The following is a 26,130-nucleotide window of genomic DNA, read 5'->3' as shown; positions in this document are numbered from 1 at the left end:
GCTTTAAAAGAAGGGGCAGATATTAATATATCCCTTGATTACTGTTTACATATCATATTTTTAAAATGTTAATTTAAACATTTTAATTGACAGATAATAGTAGTATATATTTATAGGCATAGTGGTGTTATAATCTGATACATGTATACAATGTGTAATGATAAAATAAGGGTAATTAGCATTTTCATCTCCTCCAACAGTCATTTCTTTATAGTGAGAGCATCCCAATTCCTCTTTTCTAGTTCTTTAGAAATATATAATAAATTGTTGTGAACTGAAGTCACCCTACTGTGCTGTTGTTGGCTGAACAAAGGAAGATGAAAAGCATTGCTTTTTCAAACCAATGCTGCAACATCTATTTTTATAGAAGCCGAAAATGATGAAGCTGAAGCATCAGTGAGGGGTCTGACTCATGGAAGGAAGGGATTTACTTCAAAGGAACTGGGGGAAATTATAAATAAGAAATGGAAATATGATGAAAGTTATTTTGTTACTAATTTCTAATATAGTTTCATATAAAACAGACTTTCTGAATATCTACAATTCATCATTTAGGTATAGAATTTTCAGATGATTCATAAAGTAAAATGAACATATATGTGAATGTGTACATACATATTTGAAACAGAGTCTAAGTCGTTGGCCTAGGATAGCCTAGAACTGACTGTGTAGCCCAGGTTGAACCTGAAGTTGAAGCAATCCTCCTGCCTCAGCCTCTTGTTTGCTTGGATTCTAGGTGTGAGCTTCCATGCCTGGTTAAGAGCTAAGTATTTTAAGTGTGGATATCATAAGCTCATTAAAGCTACACATTACTAGGCATGGTAGCTCATGAGACAAAGACAGGAGGGACTGTTGCAGATTTGAGGCCATCCTGATCTATATACAAGTTCCAGACCAGTCAGGTCTATGTAGTGCAACACCAACTTAACAGAAAAAAAACCCCAATAACTAATTAAATAAATAAACACTTTCTTATTTATTTATTTATTTATTTATTTGTTATCACTTTTTGAACTAGAACTAAAGAAAAGTCACTGAAGCATCTTATGAATAAGTCATTTATTTATTGGAGAACTTCAGGCCTCAAGCTCAGAGGTCAATAAATCCTTGAACAGTTGACACTGCTCACTGCCTACTGAATGAAAAGTTGGTGAAAAATACTCGAGGCCCTGTCTTTTCTCAATGGCTCAGTAGCTTGTTGACTGAGACATTTAACTGCCAACATGGAAACGTAGATAGCAACCCACTTTCTAAACTGTATTCTGACCAACAGACCCGTGTCAGTGTGCCTTCATCTGCTGTTTTGCCTCTATCACATGGTATCAGTACTAATCCATCTTAGCAGAAGACTTTCTTTTATGTAGATGATTGGAAACAAACAGAAGTGGTGCTACAATATTCAAAGAGCTCAATAGCTTGTTTGAAGCTCATGGTTTATGTTGGAACAATGTTGTTTATACTTACATGGCAGTTCAAAAGCAATGGTGAGGAAAACTGTTGGCACCACGTACGGCTGAAGGCAGTAGCATCAGGCACACCACTGGGGACTGTATTCTTTACTGTCATAAACTCACACTAAAAAAATCCAACTTTACTTGAGAATGTCTTTGTTGAAGCACTAAAATTGTTAGTGTCTTAAATCTTGCTGCTGGATGTGGTATTCTCTGTGACAGAATAGGCAGCGTGAGGAGGAGCTTTGTGTATACACTGTGCTACAATGGTTGCCTTAAGGTAAATCATCTGTGATCAAATCTTCATGGAATACTATTTTTGCCCAAAAGAACAACTGATGGATTATTATGATTCAATATTGTGATTAAATATTTGGATATCTGGCAAATGTTTTCTAAAAAATGAACTGAGCCTCTAATTTTATGGTAAACAACTGACATGTCTGTTGCCAATGATAACAAATTCCTGGATTTTAGTGAAACTGATTTCGGAAAACTTGATTCTGCCACTGTGAACATGACAGCATTCAAAACTTAAGCTTCCCCCAGTGAATTCAGGGATGATATCAATGTTTTTTTTTATGCTGCATAAAATGTGAGAACATTTTGAATGTTTTTATAACTCAGTGAACTGATATTTTCCAAATACTGTATATAAGAAGGATCAAATATCCATTCAAAGTACAGATTTAACCTAACAGTATGTAAAAAGTCATTGAGATGCTTTCAGATTCCATACTGCATTAACCTTAAAGAAACTACCATCTGAAGAGCTTTGGTGCATTCAAGGAATCCACATAATTATCAGAAAAGATTATTACAACATTCCTTCCTTTTCTAGCTAAATGTCCCTCGTTTTCACCTGCAGAGCTGCATTTTTTTATCAAATACTTTAACTAGGACAATGTCAGTGCAGACTGAAAGAGGAAGCGCACGTGGGGAATGGACGGCCACCGCCTACTAAGCCAGAGAGCAAAGAGATGGGCGGAAGTCTATGGCGATAGCCTTTCTTCTCATGGAACTGAAGACTTAGAAAATAATTCTTTTTTCATCAAAACATGTTATTGATAGTAGGACAAATTAATTTATTATTCTTATTTTAAGTAAATTAGCAAACACTTTAAGATAAAAATATAACTGACTATTTAAAGCAAAATGGATAACTGCATCTAAGCGTTTACAACATTAAAAAGAAGCACCTGACTATAATTATAGAAAGGAAAGGGAGAAATGGGAGAACCTTGCTGTATGTGAAATAAAGTAACAATATTTGAAAGTAAACTCTAAATTAAATTTCATGCTGGGACCAGCAAGATGATTCAAAGAGTAGAGGTGCTTGCCACCAAATCTGATTACTTCAGTTCAACTCCTGGGATACACATGGTGGAAGGAAGAGAATAGACTTCCCTAACTTGTCTCCTGACTTCTACATGTGCATGCACCCTGACATATGCACCCCACACAAACAAACACCCCCACCTCCACACACACCTAAATAAAATATAATAAAATTATGATACAAAGCCAAATCAACTATAAAAAGTCAAACCAAATTCTAGCTAGTAAGCAAGTAATGAGGGGAAAAATCCTAAAAAAGTATTTAGCTTTATATCCATCTTTCTGCTTGTTTTCTATTTGTCTCATCTGTTCTTTGTCCCTTTCTTTTGAATTAAGCTTAGCAGGCACAAAGGTCCTAGGTTCCATGTCTAGCATCATATAGCAAAACAAAACAAACAAAAACTCCCAAATCATTTGATTCAAAAGAAAGGGACAGAGCTGGGTGTGTTGGTGCATGCCTTTAACGTTATGCTGGGATTAAAGGCCTAAGGATCAACGGAGGCAGAGGTAGGTGAGTTCGAAGCCAGCCTGGTCTACAGAGTGAGTTCCAGGACAGGCTTCCAAGCTACAGAGAAACCTTGTCTTGAAAAAACAAACCAAACCAAAACAACCCCCCCGCAAAAAAAGGAAAAATCATGAACTCTAAAATCATGGTTGGAAATTTCAGCTCTCTCAGCAAATGACAGAAGAAACAATAACAATTAGTAGTGTTAAAAGAAGATGTAAGCTACACTCTCAGTCAATCTGACTTAGTTAATAAAGATGGAAATGTCATTCAATTACAGCAGACCAAATATTCTTTACAGATTTTATAGTAAACACTTTCTAAGATAAATCATTTGCAGCCTATAAAATTTTCCCATAAACATAAAAGGATTGAAATGATGCAGAGAGTTTGTTCTCTGGTAAAAACTAAATTAAATAAAAATAAAAATAGGGGCTAGAGAGATGACTCAGTGGCTATCAGCACTTGTTGCTCTTGTGGAGGACGTAGTTTCAGATCTTAGCACGCACATGGTGGCTCACAACTACTGAAGCACCAGATTGTAAGTGCAAGAGGATCAGGGTGTTTGCTGAGAGAATGTGACTCCTAAGAAGCTGTACCCATCAAGTGTCACCAACATGACTGTCCAAACATGAGCTGAACAACAACAGACAAGTGTAGGCGGAAAGACCACAAGGCCTCAGCCATACACAAAGAACTACAGGCAACTATGGAAAGCTGAGAGCAGGAGAAATCGTCTTCCCCTGGGAAGAGCACACCAATTGCTTATACAATACCAAGTGGTCAGCCCTGAAAATACACATACAAGTGACATTGTACAGACTGAGAAGGTTATATTTAGGAATATATGTATAGCTACACATATACATGTAACAAGAATTAATGAAAAATACAGGCAACAAATTTGAAAGAAAACAAGGGTGGTATATGAAAGGATTTGAGGGGGAAAGGGGGAGGGGGAAATGTAATTATATTACAATCCCAAAAATAACTCTATAGAAAAGCTCTTAAATATTTGAGAGTTAACTAAAAATAAAGCCTCTATATTTTAAACTAAGTCATATGTTAAAAGAGAAAATATCTTGCATCAAAATTTGTGAGAAGCAGCTAAATTGGTGCTTACACAGAAATCTGTAGGTCAAAATGCTCATATTACTCAAAAGTGTTAAAAAATCAACGAGTTAAATTTTGTTTTTGAGACAGATTCTCACTATCTAACCTGGTCTGAAGCTTGCTGTGTAGACCAGGCTGACCTCAAACTCAAAGAGACCTATTTGCCCTGACTCCCAAGTGCTGGAATTAAAGGCATGTGCCATCCCACCTGGCTCCATGAGCTATGTTTCTATCATAAGAAACTAGAAAACTAAGAACAATACAAAAAAGACAAGGGAGAAAAATAACAGAATTAAGAAAATTGAAAAGAAAAATGAAGTCTATGAAATGAAAAGCTAGTTCTCTGAAAAAGCAACAAGCACTACAACCCTGAAATTTTGACGCACACCTGTAATTTCACCACTCAGGAGGGGGTGGTAGGAAGGTCAAGAATTCAGTCTTCCTCAGCTACATAGCAGGTTATAAGTTATCCTAGGCTATGTGCAGCCTTGTCTCTCACACACACAAAAGCAAGAGCTGGTAGATGATTCAGTTGGCAAACTGTTTGTCAGGCAAGCATGACGACCTAAGTTTGATTTCCAGCACCTACGTAAAAGTCATTATGCACTGAAAAGCCAATGTTGGGAGAGTGAGACAATAGTATCTCTGGGGCTTGCTGGCCAGATGTCCTAGCCAATCAGTTAGTCCCAGCTTCACAGAGAGACCCTGTCTCAAAAAAAAATATGGTGGAAAGTGAATGAGAAAGACAGCTAACACCAAACTCCCACTTTCACACATGTGTATCTACACTCACATGTGTGCACACACACACACACTGTACACATACACAAAAGAAAAAGGGACAACTACACTTCAGGGTACTTGATAGACCATGAGTTAAGATAATAATAAAAATTAGAAGTTATCAATACCTCAAATGAGAGAAGAGGCATCTGTACAGATCCATACAGGTTAAAAATAATAATGAGTAAAGGAATAAATTTCTTGAAAAACAAATTGCCAATGTGGAATCAAGAAATCATCATCAATCTTATAAAATATTACAAATCAAAACTTTCTCATAAAGAAAAGTCTAGGTTCAAAGGTTTTCAAAACCAGTGAATTCTATTAAACAGTTTGAAAGCCATAATATCCATCCTACAAAACTCTTTCAGATAACAAAAGATGAGGTGAAAGTTTTTCAAGTAATACTTTTAAGATAACCATTATTCTGATATCAAAACCAAATATATACATTGCAAGAAACAATAGGCCAACATTCCTCATTAAGACACAATAACAAGGCCTGAGGCAGCAAACTCTACAGGAGCTGGACTGAGCCAGCAACTGGGGCTGGCCTGGGAAGGTGAACTCCATGGGAACAGGGGCTGATCCAGACCAGGGGCATTTGTGGAAGCAGGACTGGGCCAGCAACCTAGGCCTGAGTGGGCCTGAGGTGGTGAGCTCCATGGGAATGGGACTGAGCTGGTGACCCAGGCCAGAGCAGACCTGAGACTGTGAGTTCCAGGGGAGTGGATCCAGATCTGGGACATTTGCAGAGGCAGGACTGAGCCAGCGACCTGCACAGGAGCAGACCCGAGACAGTGAACACCACTGGAGCAGGTACAGGGGGGCAGCCACTGGGGGAGTGGCCAGGGCCAGAGACCTCTGTGGGTCCAAGCATGAGTCTGGGACTAGGAGTAGGCCTGAGTCAGGGCCCCTGCAGGTCTGGGAGTCAGTCTGGAATCTCCAAGGGAGTAGACAGGGACCAGAAAACTCTGCAGGTCCAGGTGTGAGTCTGGGACCTCTGAGGGAATAGGCCTGAGTCAGGACCTCTAGAGGTCCAGGCACACCCAAGTCAAGTCTGGGACCTCCAGGGAGTAGATAGGAGCCAGAGATCTTTGTGGAACCAACCCCAAGACAGGGACCTCTGCAGGAGCAGATCTAGACCAGGGACATTTACAGAAACAGGACTGAGCTGGCAACCTAGGCCAGAGCTGGCAACCTAGGCCGGAGCAGGCAAACCCCAGGAGCACGAAGCGACCTCCAGGACACGGAGTGACCAATGGGGTGACTGGAACTATGGCACTGACTGCACCACGAGGAGCAAACATCTGAGCCTTGGATCCACTGGCACCTGGAAGATTGATCACCAGAGTCACAGTCAGCCTCAACTACACCAATCAGAGAAAAAGATGGATAGACAAGGTAAGAACACATGCAACACCACAAAGAGCAACATGGCACCAGTAAAAACTAGTGGCTCTACAACAGCAACACGTGAACAACCAAATATAGATGAAGCAGAAGAAAATGACCTAAAATAACTTTAGGAGAATGTTTGAGGACCTTAAAGAGGAAATGAAAAATACCCTCAAAGAAATGGAGGAAAAAACAAACAAAAAATTAGAAGGCATCAACGAATCCCTTAAAGAAAACCAAGAAGAAGCAATGAAACATATGAAAGAAACTATTTAAGACTTAAAAGTCGAAATAGAGACAAGAAAGAAAACACAAGCTAGGGGAAAATGATCAGGAACCACAAACACAAGCATGAACAGCAGAATACAAGAGATGGAAGGGAGAATCTCAAGTGCTTAAGATACAATAGAGAAAATAGACTCATCAGTCAAAGAAAGCATTAAATCTAACAAAAACTTAACACAAAATATCCAGGAAATATGGGACACCATGAAAAGACCAAACCTAAGAATAATAGGTATAGAAGAAGGAGAAGAAGTTCAATACAAAAGCACAGAAAATATATTTAACAAAATTATAGAAGAAAACTTTCCCAACCTAAAGAAAGATATGCCTATGAAGATACAAGAAGCTTATAGAACACCAAACAGACTGGATCAAAAAAAAAAGTCTCCTCGTTAGATAGTAATCAAAATACTAAACATACAGAATAAAGAAAGAATATTAAGAGCTACAAAAAAAGTCAAGTAACATATAAAGGCAGACCTATCAGTATTACACCTGACTTTTCAATGGAAACAATGAAAGCCAGAAGGTCCTGGTCAAGCATTATGCAGACAATAAGAGATCATGGATGCCAGCCCAGACTACTATATCCAGCAAAGCTTTCAGTTACCATAGAAGGACAAAAGAAGATATTCCATGACAAAACCAGATTTAACCAATACCTAGCCACAAACCCAGCCCTATACAAAGTACTAGAAGAAAAACTCCAGCCCAAGAAAGTTGGCTACATCAACCAAAATATAAACAATTGATGATCTCACAGCAGTAAATCCCAAAGAAGGGAAAAGCATACAAATTAACATCACCAACAACGAAAACTAAATTAACAGGAGATAGCAATCCCTGGTCATTAATATCCCTTAATATAAATAGACTCAACTTACCTATAAAAAGACACAGGCTAACAGATTGGATATGAAAACAGAATTTATCCTTCTGCTACATACAAGAAACACACCTCAACCTCAATGACAGACATTGCTTCAGAGTAAAGGGTTGAGAAAAAATTTTTCAATCTAATGGTAGTAAGAAACAAGCTGGCGTAGCTATCCTAATATCTAACAAAATAGGCTTCAAACTAAAATCAATCAAAAGAGACAAAGAAGGACATTTCATATTAGTCATAGGAAAAATCCATCAAGAGGAAATCTCAACTGAACATCTATGCCCCCAATACAAGGGCATCCTTATATGTAAAAGAAACACTTCTAAAGCTTAAATCACACTAATAGTGGGAGATTTCAACATTCCACTCTCACCACTGGACAGGTCAGTCAGACAAAAAGTGAACAGAGAAATAAGGGAACTAACAAATGTTATGACTCAAATGGACTTAACAGACTTATATAAAATATTCCATCCAAATATAAAAGAACATACCTTCTTCTCAGCATCTCATGGAACCTTCTAAAAAATTGACCACATACTTGGTAACAAAACAAACCTCAACAGATAAAAAAAAAACTGGAATAACCCCATGTATCTTATCAGATCACCATGGCTTACAACTAGAATTCAACAGCAACACTATTTCCAGAAAGCCCACAAACACATAAAAATTAAACAATGTTCATCTGAAGCATCAATGGGTCAAGGAAGAAATAAAGGGAGAAATTAAGACTTCCTAAAATTCAATGAAAATGACCACACAACATACCCAAATTTATGGGACACGATGAAAACAGTGTTAAGAGGAAAGTTCATAGCACTAAATGGCTACATAAGGAAGCTGAAAAAAATCCCACACTAGTGAATTAACAGAACATTTGAAAACTTTAGAAGAAAAAGAAGCAAACTTACCCAAGAGAACTAGACGGCAGGAAATAGTCAAATTGAGAGCTGAAATCAACAAAATAGAAAGAAAGAAAACAAAACAAAGAATCAATGAGATAAAGAGTTGGTTCTTTGAGAAAATCAACAAAATAGACAAACCTTTATTCAAACTAACCAAAAGGCAGAGAGAATATCCAAATTAACAAGATCAGAAATGAAAAGGGGGACATAACAACAAACATGAAGGAAATCCAGACAGTTATTAGTTCATATTTCAAAAATCTGTACTCTACAAAATTGGAAAACTTAAAGGAAATAAACAGCTTTCTGGATAATTTTCAGTTATCAAAATTAAATCAAGACCAGATAAACAAATCAAACAGACCTATAACTGCCAAAGAAATAGAAATAGTCATCAAAAGTCTCCCAACAAAAAAAAAAAAAAGAAAGAAAAAAGAAAAAGGAAAAAAAAAGCCCAGGACCAGATGGTTTCAGCTCAGAATTCTACAAGATTTTCAAAGAAAAACTAATACAAATGCTCCTCAAATTGTTACACACAATAAAAACAGAAGGAACATTGCCAAACTCTTTTTATGAGGCTACAATTACCCTGATACCCAAACCACATAAAGACATTACTAAGAAAAAGAACTACAGATCAATCTCACTCATGAACATTGATGCAAAAATACTAAATAAAATACTGACAAATCGAGTACAAGAACACATCAGAACTATCATCCACCATGATCAAGCCAGCTTCATCCCAGAGATGTGGGGATAGTTCAACATACAAAAATCTGTCAAAGTAATCCACCATATAAACAAACTGAAAAATAAAAACAACATGATCATCTCATTAGATGCTGCAAAAACTTTTGACAAAATACAACATCCCTTCATGATAAAGGTCTTGGAGAGAGCAGGGATACAAGAACATACCCAAACATAATAAAGGCAATATACAGCAAGCCAACAGCCAACATCAAACTAAATGGAAAGAAACTCACAGTGATCCCACTGAAATCAGGAACAAGATAAGGTTGTCCTCTCTCTCTCCATATCTATTCAATATAGTTCTTAAGGTCCTAGCTAGAGCAATAAGACTACAAAAGGAGATCAAGGGGATACAAATTGGAAAAGAAGAAGTCAAACTCTCACTATTTGCTGATGATATGATAGTTTACATAAGCGACCCCAAAAATTCTATCAAGAAACGTCTATAACTCATAAACACTTCCAGTAATGCAGCAGGATAGAAGATTAACTCAAAAAAATTAGTAGCCCTCCTCAGATGATAAATGGAATGAGAAAAAAAATCAGAGAAACATCAACCCTTCACAATAGCCACAAATAGCATAAAGTATCTCAGAGTAACTCTAACCAAACTCTAACCAAACAAGTGGAAGACTTGTATGACAAGAACTTTAAATCTGTGAAGAAAGAAATTGAAGAAGACACCAGAAAGTGGAAAGATCTCCTATGCTCCCATGGGTAGAATTAACAGTAAAAATGGCAATCTTACCAAAAGCAATCTACAGATTCATCGCAATGCCCATCAAAATTCTTAACAGACCTCAAAAGAATGGTATTCAACTTCATATGGAAAAACAAAAAACCCAGGATAGCCAAAACAATTCTGTACAAAAAAGAACTTCTGGAGGCATCACAATCCCTGACTTCAAACTCTACTACAGAGCTACTGTACTGAAAACAGCTTGGTATTGGCATAAAAACAGACAGGAGGACCAATGGAACCGAATCGAAGACCCAGATATTAATCCACATACCTTCGAACACCTGATTTTTGACAAAGAAGCAATAAATATCAAATGGAAAAAAGAAAGCATATTTAACAAATGGTGCTGGCATAACTTGATATCAACATGTAGAAGATTGAAAATAGATACATATATATCACCATGCACAAAACTCAAGTGCAAATGAATCAAAGACCTCAACATAAAACCTCATAGAAGAGAGAGTGGGAAGTACACTTGAATGCATTGGCACAGGGAACCACTTCCTAAATATAACCGCAGTAGCACAGACACTGAGAGAAACAATGAATAAATGGGCCCTCCTGAAACTGAAAAGATTTTGTAAAGCAAAGGACATTGTCAACAAGACAAAACGGCAGCCTACAGAATGGGAAAAGATTTTCACCAACCCCACATCAGACAGAGGTCTGATCTCCAAAATATACAAAGAACTCGAGAAATTGGTCATAAAAAGAACAAGTAACCCAATAAAAGAATAGAGTACAGACCTAAACAGAGAACTCTCAACAGAGGAATCTAAAATGGCTGAAAGACACTTAAGGAAATGTTCAACATCCTTAGTCATCAGAGAAATGCAAATCAAAACAACTGAGATTTCATCTTACATCTGTAAGAATGACCAAGATCAAAAACACTGATGACAACTTATGTTGGAGAGGTTGTGGGGTAAAGGGAACACTCCTTCATTGCTAGTGGGAGTGCAAACTGGTACAGCCTCTATGGATATCTGTATGGCAATTTCTCAGATAATTAGGAAACAAACTTCCTCAAGACCCAGCAATACCACTTTTGGGTATATACCCAAAGGATGCTCAATCATACCACAAGGACATATGAGATTATTTGTCCTAGCCAGAGCCTGGAAACAACCTAAATGCCCTTCGACCAAAGAATGGATAAGGAAAATGTGGTACATTTTCACAATGGAATACTACACAGTAGGGAAAAATAATGACATCTTGAAATTTGCAGGTAAATGGATGGGGCTAGAAAATATCATATTGAGTGAGGTAACCCAGACCCTGAAAGATAATTGTCATATGTACTCACTCATAAGTGGTTTTAAAGCATAAAGCAAAGAAAACCAACCTACAAATCACAATCCCAGAGAACCTAGACAACAGTGAGGACCCTAAGAGACATATTTGGATCTAATCTACATGGGAAGTAGAAAAAGACAAGATCTCCTGAGTAAATTGGGAACACAATAAAATCAATAAAATAATAAAAAAGAATTTATGCAACAATATATAGGCTTCCAACAGTATGTGGCCTAGACTAAAGGCATGTCTTCCTGTTTCAAGATCTGGATTAAAGGCAAGTATCTTTCCACCTCAAAAAAAGGACACAATAACCCTTAACTAAGTTTTAGCAAACTAAATAAACAACAAGATAACAAATGCATCATGACCATGTAAGTTTTATCCCAGGAATGCAGTTATTTTACAAGAGAAAAGTCAGTGCAAGTCACTAAAACAGAGTAATGGATGCTAGATGATCATTTTAGCAGATGAAGAAAAAACATTTAACAAAATTCTATGTTCATTTGTGAGAAAAACATCTTTAATTAGAAATGGAGAAGAACTTCCTTTTCCTAATAAAGAACATGCTTGGAAAAAAAGCGCTGTCATTAGCATCACACTTTACAGGAGAAAATTAAGTGCTTTCTCTCTTTGAATAGGAACAAGCAAAGAAGAGGATGTTCACTTAGTTTTCTCACTCAACACTGTACTGATGGTCTTAACCCACAGTTCCAAGCAGTGCAGTAAGATAAGAAAACAGAAAATGTATAAAGATTATATAATGGACTTAAAATTCTAAATTCATAGATGTCATGTACAAGAAACATGCTATTTAATTACAAAAAAGAAAAAAAATCAAGGTTATATTATTCAAGATCAATAGTCTACTTAAAATCTATATTCTAGCAACACTTAGAAAGTAGTATTTAGGATATGTTATGCACAAAAAATCAGTACCATGAAATAACTTAAGAATAAATTTAGCAAAATTTGTTGAAGGCCTGTCTATTGTAGTTTAAACTAAAATTCAAAATTTAAGTCTATATAAGTAAATGGGTTCAAAGATTAGATTAACTATTAAGACATTATTACTCACAAATAAATACATATAAATTCAGTGGACTATATCAAAAGACTTTTTTACATTAGTAACATCAATTTGTATATAAAACAATTTATTTATTTTAATAGCTACATGTATTTCTTAATACAAACAAGGTAGTTTCCTAACCATTTTATGAAAAGCAGTCTGATGAAATAGTGTATTATTTTGATGATTATGTGTATTAAGTTTGTGCTCAAAAAGTTACTTCAAATTTCAGAATTTTAGACTATAAATGTTCAACTTGTAGATAAAACTACTTTACTCAAACATAGACCATGGGATTTAAATAGTAAAACTAGGTTACGGACTATTTTTCCATGTAATAGCGCTACTTATCCATGTACTGGCCTTTTTATGGGTTCATGTCATGTTTGGGCTTCCCATGGTAGAGTTTCAGGGCCCAATCATACCCATATGCTTCATTTCTCTCAAGCTTTCCCAGTTCTAATGTCTTTTTACTCCTAGCTTATCTGTCCAACCTTGTTTCCCAATTCCTAGACTGATGTCAACTCCCTGATTGCTGGATTTATGTCATTATCCATTTTATATTTCATGGGGTTGTGCACCAAGAGCCACCCAGAAAAGCTTCGAGAATCTGTGCTGGGCTTGCTTTTTCAGATCTCTTCCCTGCATGGCAATACGGAATTTTTCTTGGGATAGATGGCTTTCTCGTGGTTTGGATACATGGCACTTCTTGAAAAAGACAGGAAGTTGGTGCTAGGTGTTGACTTATATTCCCAGAGAGACTATATTATATTTCTATTCCTCTCATCTTGAAAACAAATCTTTTATGTGACTGCTGAAAAATATTATTAAAATACCTTCTTGCTTATTTATTTTATTTATTTAATGACAGAAAATCAGTTCGGTGGGTGCTTAACACTTTGTTAAACACAAAAAAACTAAAATAGACAACCAAATACAGGTGACCAGAAAAAGAGTATAGTTTGAGAATCTTCAATCTGAAATCCAAAAGGTTCTAAAATCTAAAATATTTTTAGTGTTAATCTGATCTCAGATGTGGTAATAACCATACCTTATATTGTTTTATGCAAAACAATTAAACATTCAGTAAAGTTATCTTCAAAACCTATGTAGATGGTACATTTGAAACAAATGAACTCTTTACATTCCGGTTCCATACCACGGGAAATCTCATTATTTATATACAGTTGTTAGTTATAAAGTCTCAATAAAACAAAACAAGACAACCCAAATCTGTAATACTTCTGCTCACAAATGTTCTGACTAAATGAGCTAGGGGTATACTTGAACCTTTTAACTTAGTTGTATGACTTTCAAGTTTATCCCCTTAGCAGCCTACTTCCTACTTTCTAACAAATAAGCTTTCTCAATTAAAATATTAGATTTACTTATCATAACTTACATATATGTGTTTTGCTTTCATGTATGTACTGTATGTACACCACATGCATGTCTGGGTCCTGTAGAGGTCAGAAGAAGGTGCCATACTTCCTGGAACTGGAGTTATAGGCAGTTGTGGGCTACAATATGGATCCCAGGAACCAAACCTGCATCTTCTCTAAGAAGAGCAAGTGCTTTTAAAACCACTGAACTGTACCATCTCTCCGGCACCAAATTATCTCTCTAAAAACCAAGTGCATCTTTTTTTTCAGAGAAAAAAATGTAGGTTCACCTGTGCAGCATTTAAGACTTCATATCTGGTCCCAAGTCCCAAGTGTTCCTATTCGCTTGTAAATTCTGTTATACACACAGTACATTTCTTATTGTTCTTTTCCATTTCTGTCCTCTTTATGTACTATACAGACCTTTGTCTTCATCACTTAGCAAACTCACAACCAATTTTGAACATTCAGTTCAAAGTTTCAGTGTCTCACTGGTTGGTCCTCAAATTTGCTACGTAGGTAGCTCAAGTTACCCTTGAACTTGTGCTCCTCCTGACTCAGCCTGCTGAGTGCCCCAGAACTCCCAGCTTAGTTCAATGGTCTGTTAAGGGTTCCCTTTTGCCCCCTGCCTGTCCTGGATCTGAATACACTGCTTTGCAGCCTTGATTAGAGGGTAGTATTTTTGAGGACACTGGGTTTACATTGTTTGTGTATCTGAATCCAGATCTGAAAACGTCCTGGCAAGTAGTAGGGGCCCCATGAATTGCTAAATGAATGAAGTAAAGAAATAGCTCAAAAGGGCTTGGCTGATTTAGGCTAAAGGGTTCTGAAAGTCACGGGGATTGCTGCTAGACCTAGGAAGACAGCACAGAAGTGGGGAAAGGGCATTTAGAGGAGGAGGATGATTATTATCCTAGGAGATGGAAGAATAAAGTCCAAGAATGAGAGCAGAGATAGTGAGGAGGTCAGCTGGGCCATAGCTGACTGTTGCAATAGCTTGACCTTTTGACTGTGCTGACTGTATTTCTCAAGTCCCTCTTTTGGCTCCCGGAGGGCAGGGTATTTTGTGCTCTCTGTTGTATGCCCTTCACAGTTGATGCACATCTCCATAGTCACCATTCCTACTATCTTCTGGTTACTCTGAAAAAATTCCGTGTAAGGGTGTTTTGCTTGCATGTATGTCTATACACCATTGACATGTCCAGTGTCCGTAGATGACAGAAAAATGTGTCAGATTCCCTGGAACTGAAGGTTATAGTTGGTTTTAAGTTACCATATGGGTGTCTAGGAACTGAACCTGGGTCTTCAGTGGCTGGGATCACTGAGCCATCTCTCCAGTCCCTACCTTTTATTTATTTACTTATTTGTTAAAACCGAGATGAGGTCTCCTAAATGGCCCAACCTGGCCTGGAACTTGCTATGTGGCTCAAGCTGGCTTCAAACTCACAGTCCTCCTGCCTTAGTGGCCAGACTGCTGAGATTATAGGTGGGTGTGAACAGGCCTGTTTGACCTTCTAGCTTCCACTCTGTTCTGCATTATCATTATCTGTGTACTGGCACAGCTCCCAATGCACACAGCCGCCTTCTCCAGGCACATGAGGTAGGGCATAAGGTCTTCCTGACCTTTGCATCTTTTAAGACACAGAGTAGTACAGTTCCTAGCAAATATTGGATACACAGAGAGTATTTTTATCTACCATTTGTTGATTCGATTGCAGAAGACCACAAGAATATTTGTGCGCAATTGTGTACTGTGACACAAAACTTATATATGCCTTCATACTGTGTGGTCTATTTTTGGCAATTTTCATTAAAATGATATCTCATTGTACCTGAATACTGTCATTTCAATTTTCTTCTTTGTTCCTTCTTGGATGACTCATATCTCTTATACCAAAAGAATATGACAGAAGGGATTCACAAAGGGTTTGGACAGATTTCTGAATGACAGAGTCATAAACGTCTGGGTATAAGAAGTGTGGAACACGTAAAAGGGAAGTAAGAACTGGCATTTCTGAAATGTCTGTTCCATGCCACGGACTGTGTCTCAGGCACTTGACACACATCACATCTCATTTCATCTTGCAGGATGAATCCATATAAAGACAGAGCATCTCGATCCATAAGGTTAAATCTGCATCTGTTCTCGTGCATAGCTTCTCCAGGTACCAGAGGCAATATTCGTGTTTATTAAAATTTTATCACTCTTTTAATACAGATGAATCATTAGATTTGCTTTTGTTTCTGAGGAACACAACACTCACTCTCAATTCAGACTTCTACAGCTTATGGCTGCTTTCTGACATAACTTGATCAGTTTTTAGAGTCCCGGTGCTCTAAATTACAATGCAATCTGAGATATTCCCACAGCAATAACAGCAATTACATTTGTTCACAGTACTTACCTTTATATTTCATTAAGCTTCCAAATACTGAATAAAGGTAAGTCAAGTCAAGAAAAGAGACTTCCATTAACCCTGACACTAGCAAATTGTCTCAAATTACAGCATGCCTTCTATTTGTATTCTAGACATATTGAGTGGTTTCTCTGAGTTACATATTATACCTCACCTATGGTTAGAAGAAAATTGGAAGCAAATTAGTTTAAGTTACTTCTAATTTAAAAAAATAATAGTGACTTCATAAAGCATAATGCTCTCAAGTATACAGAGATACATTTGGCAGAAATCATAACATTACAAGCAAAGCACCATCCCTCATCTTTGGGAAATAGCTGGAGAAGGAGGGCTTCACAGACTGCTTTGTTATTTTAAAGTACACAGTCTAAGGTTTGTGGCTACATCCTCATCAGTGCTCTCTGCCAGGGGAAGAAGTAGGTGGGAATCGATAGGGTACCTAGATGGCATACACCTTTGAATTACTGATTATCAGCACACCCACAGGTCCCAGACAGCTTTTATTGCTTGTTTTGAGAAAACTCAAACAGACATCTCTTCTTTGTAAAGGCCATCTCAAATGACTAGAGAAAATGGCAACGGTTCAGCTGACACGTTTCACAGTTTGGATGGTCCAGCCCCAATCTCTGTACCTCGAATTGCTGGAAACCCACCAGACCTGACTTTCTTAGTGACTATAACAGTTCCTGAACTCTGTATTAGTCAAAGACAATTGAGAGAACAGGATGACTGCCAAAGAATATGTGTCACATCTCACCTATGGCACCCCTAAAATCAGACCAAAACCTAGCTTTTATATTTAAAAATGAGCCCCTCCTCTCTTGAGGCTAGGGGCTGAAAATACGCACATATTCCAAAGAGTTCTTTGTGGAACAGGTGACCCCTTCCCACAGTCTCTGTAATTAATTGAGAAATTAAAGTTGGTTGGCCTTTGAGAGCTTTTGTAAAAAAAAAAAAGGCAGAAGGTCTTGGCTATTTTGGAACAAGAGTCCACTATTCTGCCAAAACAGTGTGTTATTGTTATTGAAGTGTCTCTCAACAGAACGGTATTGAGTCGTGAGGACGTGATTTTGATTAGGTGGAATGACTCAGCTCTTCCCCTTAAAGAAGAGAGGACTTGTCAGAGCCTTACTTACCTCATGATCTGGGATCTCAGAGGATAGTGTTTTCCCTAGGATGACCCCGGTCAAGTATGTCCAGCAACGAGCCGTGTTGGCAAGGTTATAGCCTCCTGTCTCCATCAAGAATTGTGAAGTTAGGAAAGAATAGCCACAAAACAGGAGAGGGAAGGGGGTAAGGAAGGAGATAAAACTCTTTTAATAAAAGGTCTAAAAAGATAACTCCAATTTGCAGAATCTTCCTTAAACATCCCTTAATGGTATTTGTAAACCACCTAGTGGGTAGACTTTAGGGGACTAGCCAGATCATGCACAGAGTAGAACTCATAATTTCAAGGGCAACACAGATTAAAGAGGCTCTTATCTCTCAGCAATAATGCACCTGAGAAAGGCAAGCACCTCAGTTCCACCAAGAGATGTCAGGGAGACTGAGAACCCTGGAACCCAGATGTCTGGAGGTGACCTACCCAATGTGATGGTTTCTCAGATGAATTTTGCAACAATCCTATAAAGTGACTGCTGGCTGTGATTTGTATTTTAAAGCTATTGGCAGATCTAGTCCTAAAGACATCCAGGAAAAAGGAAAGGAAAGTGCTGACAGAAACAGACTTCCTTCTTTAAATATCAGCGATCCTTTTCACCACAAAGCGCAAGCCTGGTGGCAGAGATCAAAGAAAGTGAGCCGAGGAAGGGACTGATGATTGACACCCTGACCCGCTGTGTCAGGTCCTGTCACAGTCACCCAGCAGCCATATTACACTGGCTAATAATCAGCATATTTTTGTGCTGAATGGATGTGTTTTGCCATGCAAGCATTAGAACGTTGGCCTTCAGCTGAATTCCAAGAGTATAAGGGCAAAATGGAATGATTTCCTAACCTCGGAGCAGACCAAAGGAAATAAAATCAGCTCTGTTTTAGGTAGGGTGACCATATACAGTATCATCCAAAAGGATGTACTTTGAAGAGCAATAGAGGACACTAGTCATTGTCACAACGGGCTAACATATATAAACTGGGACCTGTTGTTACCTTTTCTTGAGCTTTCCTACTATTTCAAAGGTTAGGGAGGCTCGGGTTTCTGGAATGTGTCCTTAAGGCCTCAGTGGGACCAGTCTGAGGAAGCTTAAGAATGCAGCCATCTCTACTAATTGTCTATGTGTTAAGAGCAGAGAATTTCAGCTGTACGGTTTAGATATTGCTTTAAACATTCCTGGCATGGGAAATTAGTCTGTAAGACAGACTTATCTGGCATAGTCATTAATTTAAAAAAGAATCACTATAGGTTTTATTTAAGGAGTATGTTATTTCTAGTATACATATAATATGACTTATCTGTAAACATACCACTTATGCACAGGCATTTTCAGGAATACACATATTGCATAAGAAGAGTTATACTTACATATTCAAGAGCCAAGCTTTTGGTTAAAAAAGCAAAAGGATTTGAGCTAATGCTAATAGACTCTTCAAGAGAAGGCTGTAGCCTCAGACAAAAGTTAAAATTTTACAGGTGTCTGTTGGAGAATGGTCTTTTCCCCCCAGCTGAACCTGTATCATAATCTCCATCCTTAGTGTTGTTATGGAAAGTAATATGCCATGTAATGCTTATCAATTTTATCTTTTTCTGGAGGTGAAGTTAATAAATTTCTTGCCAGCTTTTCATAAGAGAGCGTCTCTTGTAATCAGTTTTAATTTTGATCCCTCTGAGGTTTGAAGACGCCAAAGGACTAGGTTGCTTTATTTGTGCTGTATGCTCACTTGTTTACCTAAGGTCCACCCAGAGTTTACCTGGATTTGGAGTTTACAAGAGGGTGATAAAACTATTAGTTTGGTCACCATCTATGCTTTTAATTTATTTACAAAAATTTTATGTGCATGAGTATTTTGCTTCCATGTATGTACATATACCATGTACATGCTGGGTGCCCACAGGGGCCAGATGAAGGTATTAGATCCCCTGTAACTGGAGTTACAAAGGGTTGAGCTGCCATTTGGGGGCTAGGAACCAAACCTTGGTCCTTTGCCAAGAGCAGCAAGTGTCTGTAACCACTGAGCAATCTCTCTAGCCTACATATATGCACTTTTTTGTACATTTTTTAGACAAGGTCTTGTGTAATCCATGATAGCCCTTAACTCCCAATCCTTTTGATGTTATTTCCCAAGTACTGTGATTATACACATGTGCCACTATACCTGGTGACATATATGTGCATTTTAATCTCAATCCACTTGACCATATTTTAATACACCAATTTATTGATCCAATGAAATAAATACTGTGGCTGGTAAAGAGACAGATCTCATCCTAAAGCATCTATAAAGGTGACTGAGGTTGGGCACGGTTCCAAACACATAAATGCTTCTATCAAACAGACCTAGCATTCTGTTAGTTAAAGAATGTTAACATCAGTAAGAGGGGTGCCAGAATGCTCAAGAGACTACGGTTCACTCAAGCTTGCTTCCTTATAACAAAATCATGCTTTAGGGGAAATGAGTAATTCTTGACTTCATCTTAGATATTCAATTAATTCATGTATTTACTATTCATGTATGAGTATAGATAGAATTTCATTGCTGTTTCTGAAACAGAATGGGTAAGAAGAGAATAACGGTTTCTCTGACAGAAGAGGGTTCACAATCTTTGGGGACTGACATCCTCTATTATAATCTGAGATAATTTCTTTTTCCTTTAGGTTTTGTTTTTGTTGTTTTGTTTTTTTTCCCAAGACAGGGTTTTTCTGTGTATCACCGGCTATACTGACACTCACTCTTTAGGCCAGGCTGGCGTCAAACTCCCAGAAATTAGCTTGTCTCTGCTTCCCAAGTGCTGGGATTAAAGGCGTGCGCCATTACTGTCTGGCTTCTTCTTTTTTATTCCATACTCAGGTTTGAACACAGAGTCTTGTGTATGCTAGGCAAATATTCTACTCTTAACCTTTATTTCTAAATTAAAACAAACTTCAGAGTGCCTAGGTGTCAAAGCACATGGCAAGCTGACTAGGAATGAGCCAGAGTCTACGCTCAACTGGGGAAGTAATCGATTTCATAGACTTAGGCTTCTGGGCCATAGGCAGGTTAGTACTATCCAATCCAAGAAAATCGACTTATCTCCTATGCTAAAAAGTGTGGAGGAGGATTGACAAGTTCTCTTGGTGACTTTCCATTGTACTCACCTCCTCCTAAAATCAGAGTTGCCAACTGCCACTCAAGCACATACTTCAGACACTTGCCGATCCCCACTGGCGTCATGTTAAAGGAGCACATTGGGTCCCCAGCGATGGTATCTGCACCCAGCTGTAAAACCACTGCTTTAGGATTGAAGGCCTGGTACACTTCCTTTAGTACACTGGGAAGAGGAAGGACACAAATTGTCAGAAAAAGATCCGCTTTAGTTAGGGCTATACAGTGGTAGTAAAGTATGTTGGAGGGATAGTTGAATTATCCAGTAATTGCAATGTAACCTGTCCATCACATCAAACTGTCGACCTTAAAGGGTGAGCCTGGCTGTATGTGTGTTATACTTTAATAAACCTGACTTAGAATGACAATTCCTCTACTTCCACCATCACCAATGAACAAATTTGCCCTTTTTATTTCAGAATTTAGACTTCACTGAACACTTCATATATATCTAGTTAATGCTCATAGCCATGGGGCATAGTATACACATTTATTCCATTTTACAATCTAGAGAAATAAAACATATACATTGAATAGTTATGAAGGTTTCCTTCTGATAATGTCAGATAGCAATCACACCTGGAGTTTATCACCTAATTATCAGTGGGGGCAAGAAGCACAAGCCTTGAGAGCATAGATGGTATCAACTTACTTTTCATTCTGCAAAGGACTTGAGGCCTCTGAAATACGGCCCTCCCCAGTGCATATGCATTCACAGTATTATAAGGAGAACAGTATCAACTGATCAAAAACTACAATTTGAAAGTACCCAAAAGAACAAGTTGTGGTGGGTAATAGTGTAATTTTGAGTAGAATCAATGCTATCAAATCAGCCTAACTGCTATTTGCCGAGGGCATGCAGCCTTACAGATGAAAAGGGAAATGTCAATGTGACAGGTAACCTTAGTCAGGCTTCCAATATTATCATTAATTGAACACTGACAATGTCCAGAATGCATTCCTAGGAATTATAAGGTCCTTGCTCTCAAGGGGCTTACAATCTACTTTCCAGACAAAACATAGTCCAGTCCTCAAGGGCCGGAGTGACTCTCACAGAGACATATAAACAAGTGCAAATTAACAGACTTCAGAGTTGAGAAAATACAGAGTCAAAAAGTGATCAAAAATGTTGAAGTTAATGACCCTTTCATAATCAACATGTCAAATTACACCAGTGCAGAAAAACAGAAAAATCCCAGATCCTCCTGAGATGGCAAAAGGAATTCAGGAACATAAAACACTGCCCTCCCCAATTCATACGTAACCAGGGAATAAAATGATGAAAACGATGGTCACAGAGGCATTCTTTGACTTAAAGGACTATTTTGTTTTGATATCTCATCACACAGATGAATGCTGAGTGATTGTAAAGATTATAAGAATATTACAAAATGTACGACATATGATCCTTAATGCAAGGATTCTTCAGTCTATTCTCTCTTTCATGTGCTTATCTCATGGGTGCAGAGGGAAGATAAGTCACCTGAAGAGTTTGGGCGACATTTATTGAGCATCTACACAAACAGAGCACCTCATTAACTGTTGCTGGGAGACACAGCGGAAGGCCTGATCTCTATTTTAAACAGGTTTCTAGCAGGGGAGGGCTACCATTCTTTCCATTCATTCTTCCTTTCACTTAGCACACACTTACTGAGTACCCACTATGTGCCCAGAATGGTACTGGACCAGCTGCTCCAGGAATCAAGAGGAATCTGGCATGGTTTGTATCATCATGTAGCTCATAAGAGGGGATTACATAAACTCTGACAATAAATAATTAAAATGAAATGACAAATGAAGTATTAGAGTTTTGGCACAAGGGAGAGAGAAGTGAGCTTCTCCAGGAGAGGCTGGAAAAGGCTCTACAGGGGCTATAATGGCTCTTTAGGTCCTGAAAGATGAGACGCACCACACATGAGCCAACTCTCAAGATGGCTAGGAGGAAACAGTGATAATAATTCCTGGTGAAGATGTGGAGACTAAATCACACATATCTTGTTAGTGGGAATGTAAAATGGTATAGCCACTCTGGAAAATAATTTAGCAGTTCCTGTCAAAACTAAAAATAGACTTGCCATATGAGTTAGCAATTGCACTCTTGGGCAATTTATTCCAGAAAGTTAAGGCTTATTTTCATGTAGGAACTTGTACATGGATGTGTGTAGCATCTTTACACAAAATAGCTTTGACTGGAAAAAGATCTGAACGTACTTTAATAAGTAAATGGTTAAACAAACCAGCATCCATAGCAGTGGAATACTGTTCATTAATATGAATAAACAAACCGTTATTATATGCAAAGAGTTTGGGAGGATTACAAGGAAAGTATGCTGAGTACATAAGGCCAATCTAATATATATATATATATGTATATATATGTATATATATACATACATACATATACATACTGTGTGATTCCATTCATAAATGTTGTAAAATCATAACTACAGAGGGATGAGATTAGTCACTGCCAGTAGTTATAGATGGCTATGATAGGACAGGGGTAGGATGACATAGCCATGTGATGGCATAGTTCTGTATTTTGATTTTAGTTGTCATGTGAGGCTTCAGATATGATAAAATTTCATAGACACACATACATGAACGTATGCATAATTGGTGGAATGTGAATGAAGTCAATAAACTATACCAAAATAATTTCTTCATTTTGATGATGTACTATAACTGTGTGCAAGTTGTCACACCAGGGAAAGCTGGAAGAAAGTGCTCAGAACTTCCCTTCACAATCTCCTGTGAATGTGTGATTATTTTGAAATAAATGTTTTGTTAAAGCCAGTGAGGTAGCCCAGTGGGTAAAGACATTTGCAGCCAAGCCTGAGGACCTGAGTTCAATCCCCAGTTCCCACATAGTAGAAGAGAACCAACTCCTGAAAGTTCTCTGACCTCTACAAGCAGTTATGTGTGCTTCCCCCAATAAAATAAGTAAATTTAATTAAAAAATTTAAAAATCATTTTAAGGCATAGAAGGTAGCAGATATAAGACCTGAATTTGATCCCCAGAAATGTTCAAACAAAAAGCACAGCAGAAAAAGGAAGTTGAAGGCTGGTGGGATAAAGTTAGGGGAGTTGGCTGCAGAACGGTTCTGGAGGGCACGAAGAAGAGAGGAGTTCGGAGAAGAGAGTCTATGTGTCAGACAGGCTAGAAACTGTGACTGGAGGTCCAGAAAGTCAGAAATAAGTGAGCCTGGCTTTTTATGTAAAGCATGTGGAATGTCATAAACATTATGTGTGTGCATGCTGTGTGTGTTGGTGACACAATTAAAAGTTCATCTTAGACATAAGTGAACTCTAGTGTGGAATACACTGAAGGCTGATTTTACAACCATCCACAGGCCACGGACACAAGAAAGACAGGGACTTGAGAGGAACTTCCATGACAGAATTAATAGAGTAACATGGAGCGATACCCAAGAAAAGAAGATACCTATAATGTTCATGACTGGTAATTAGGAGAGAGGAAGGAAAGGAAGGGAGGTGTTTCTGGAACAGTTGTCTTCATTAGAGCTGTAGGGAAAATGAGTCTTCAGGGAGTTCAGATGAAACGGGCTCTGGATGGGTAAAGAAAACAGTAATCAGAAGCTTTGAAAAAGGGAAGGCGTTTTGTACACTGAACACACCTCAGTTTACAGAAAGCTGGATGGTGGACATGGAAAACTAGGCAGCTTCTCATTTGATCTGACAGTCAAATGGGAGCCCTGAAGATCTCTAAGTACTGATCTTGCTAAAAGTGGTACTGAGTTTTGATGTTGCATGTAAGAACAAAATCACAAAGCCTAGCAGCAGAGGCAATGGCACAAGGGATATCGAAGCTCTCTAGGCATGAGGACAATATGAGAATAAGGCAAGACCAGGTCAGTCTGGAAAAACTTGAGAGGGGTAGGCAGATGGTTAGGGGTGAGGGGGACTGTGAATGGGGCTATGTGGACAAATTACCATTTCCAAGTTCATACCCCTCCTCTCATTGCTTGTCTTTTGGTGTGGGATACACACACACACACACACACACACACACACACACACACACACACACACTGTTTGTTTTGGTTTTTTGAGATATGGTCTCACTATGTAGCCCAGGCTGGTCTAGAACTCATGGGAACTTCCTGCTTTATCTTCCTGAGCACTGAAATTATAGGCTTGTGCCAGTACGCCTGCCTTCATATCTCCACTTTGAAGTCAACATCATTTGCCTATACTAAACAAATACTATTAAAATTCTTGTCTATAGACCTATGAAATAGTCTTTCACCGCCCTTGAGGCTTTTAGCTTCTGGTTCAATTTATTTATTTTTTTTACATTTTTCTTTCCTTGTCTTTATTCTCTGGGGTTCAGGATTTGTTCACACACTTAAACCCAGAGTCAAGTACCTATTATTTCCTATATTAGTGATGATAACATATACTTTTAATCCTAGTACACAGGAGACTGAAGCAAGAGGATTGCCCAATAGTTCAGGCCAACCTGGGCTACCAGTGAATTATCAGGTTAGCTGCAACTACACAATGAGACCCCTGTCTCAACAAAACCAAAGGGGGAAAAAAGAAGACAGGCAAAGACCTAGACCTGATGGTGTTGATGGTTCGGTACGGGTAGAAGACACGGAAGTTCAAAACACTGCTAAGTGCTATAATGTCCGTCCGTCCATCTGTTCATCCATCCATCCAACAAATGAATGCTAATTGAATGCTTACTATATGCTAGGCGAGTACAAGGTTGGCAATGGGTTTACAGAGTTGAAAAAAAGACAAAACCCACCTCACTTTCTCCAAGGACTGTCGTAATTCTCTGACATTATCTTTCATTCTAGTTTCAACAACAGCGGTGTCTGTCTGCACTCCACTTTAGTTATTCCTAAGTATGGCCACTTTTGGAGGTTTGAAAAGCAAATACTTGGAACAATTTTACATTTAAGACTCTGAATGACTTTCTCGGCTACAGTTTTCTGTCTTCCCATGTCCTTATTGTGCTTGCTTTCCCTCGTCCTTCCTATCTCCCTCTCCCTCCTCTTCCTCTTCCTCCCCCCCCCCCGCCTCTCTCTATGTTTTTCAAGGCATGGTTTCTCTGTGTAACAGTCTTCTCTGTCCTGGAACTCATGCCGTAGACCTGGCAGGTCTGGAACTCACAGAGATCCGCCTGCCTCTGCCTCCTGATTTCTAGACTTAAAGGCGTGCGCCACCAATGCTTGGCTTGTGCTTGTTCTTTTTATTCAAGTTAAAACTGATTGTCTGGCTTGGTGGTGGTGATACACACCTTTAATCCTAGCATTTGGGAGGAAGAGGCAGTTCGAGGCCAGCCTTATCTACAGTAAGGTCCAAAACAGGCTCCAAAGCATACAGAGAAATCCTGTCTCAAAAAACAAAAACAAACAAAACAAACCAAAAAAAACCCCACAAACAAAACAACTGATTGCCTGATCACTTCCTGTTTTCAAGCCACCAGCCCACCTGTTTTCTTCCAGAGAATATGGCTAA

The 26,130-nt window shown here is 38.3% G+C and overlaps 1 protein-coding gene across 3 annotated transcripts in view; it reads right to left on the bottom strand.

The window, feature by feature from the left end:
- Window positions 1-26,130, bottom strand: part of Hdac8 (histone deacetylase 8) — a 218,255-nt gene that overhangs the window by 101,386 nt on the left and 90,739 nt on the right. Inside the window, exons 8-11 of one of the 3 annotated variants that reach the window (XM_048417773.3) lie at window positions 20,631-20,803; window positions 17,475-17,569; window positions 8,674-8,712; window positions 4,108-6,523 (exon numbers count right to left, since the gene is read on the bottom strand). The exons of 1 other annotated variant lie outside the window; for it this stretch is intronic. In XM_048417773.3, coding sequence (XP_048273730.1) covers window positions 8,701-8,712; window positions 17,475-17,569; window positions 20,631-20,803 — 280 coding nt within the window. In that variant the 3' untranslated portion in view covers window positions 4,108-6,523; window positions 8,674-8,700. Of the gene's footprint in view, window positions 1-4,107; window positions 6,524-8,673; window positions 8,713-17,474; window positions 17,570-20,630; window positions 20,804-26,130 lie in introns of those variants that run through there. One more of the 3 variants, XM_048417771.3, reaches the window with a different exon arrangement.

This window comes from Myodes glareolus, chromosome X, assembly GCF_982192425.1.
Source record: "Myodes glareolus chromosome X, mMyoGla1.1, whole genome shotgun sequence".
Taxonomy (NCBI): Eukaryota; Metazoa; Chordata; class Mammalia; order Rodentia; family Cricetidae; genus Myodes; species Myodes glareolus.
The sequence above is the reverse complement of the archived record's forward strand: the minus strand, read 5'-3'. Positions and strand labels throughout refer to the sequence as shown.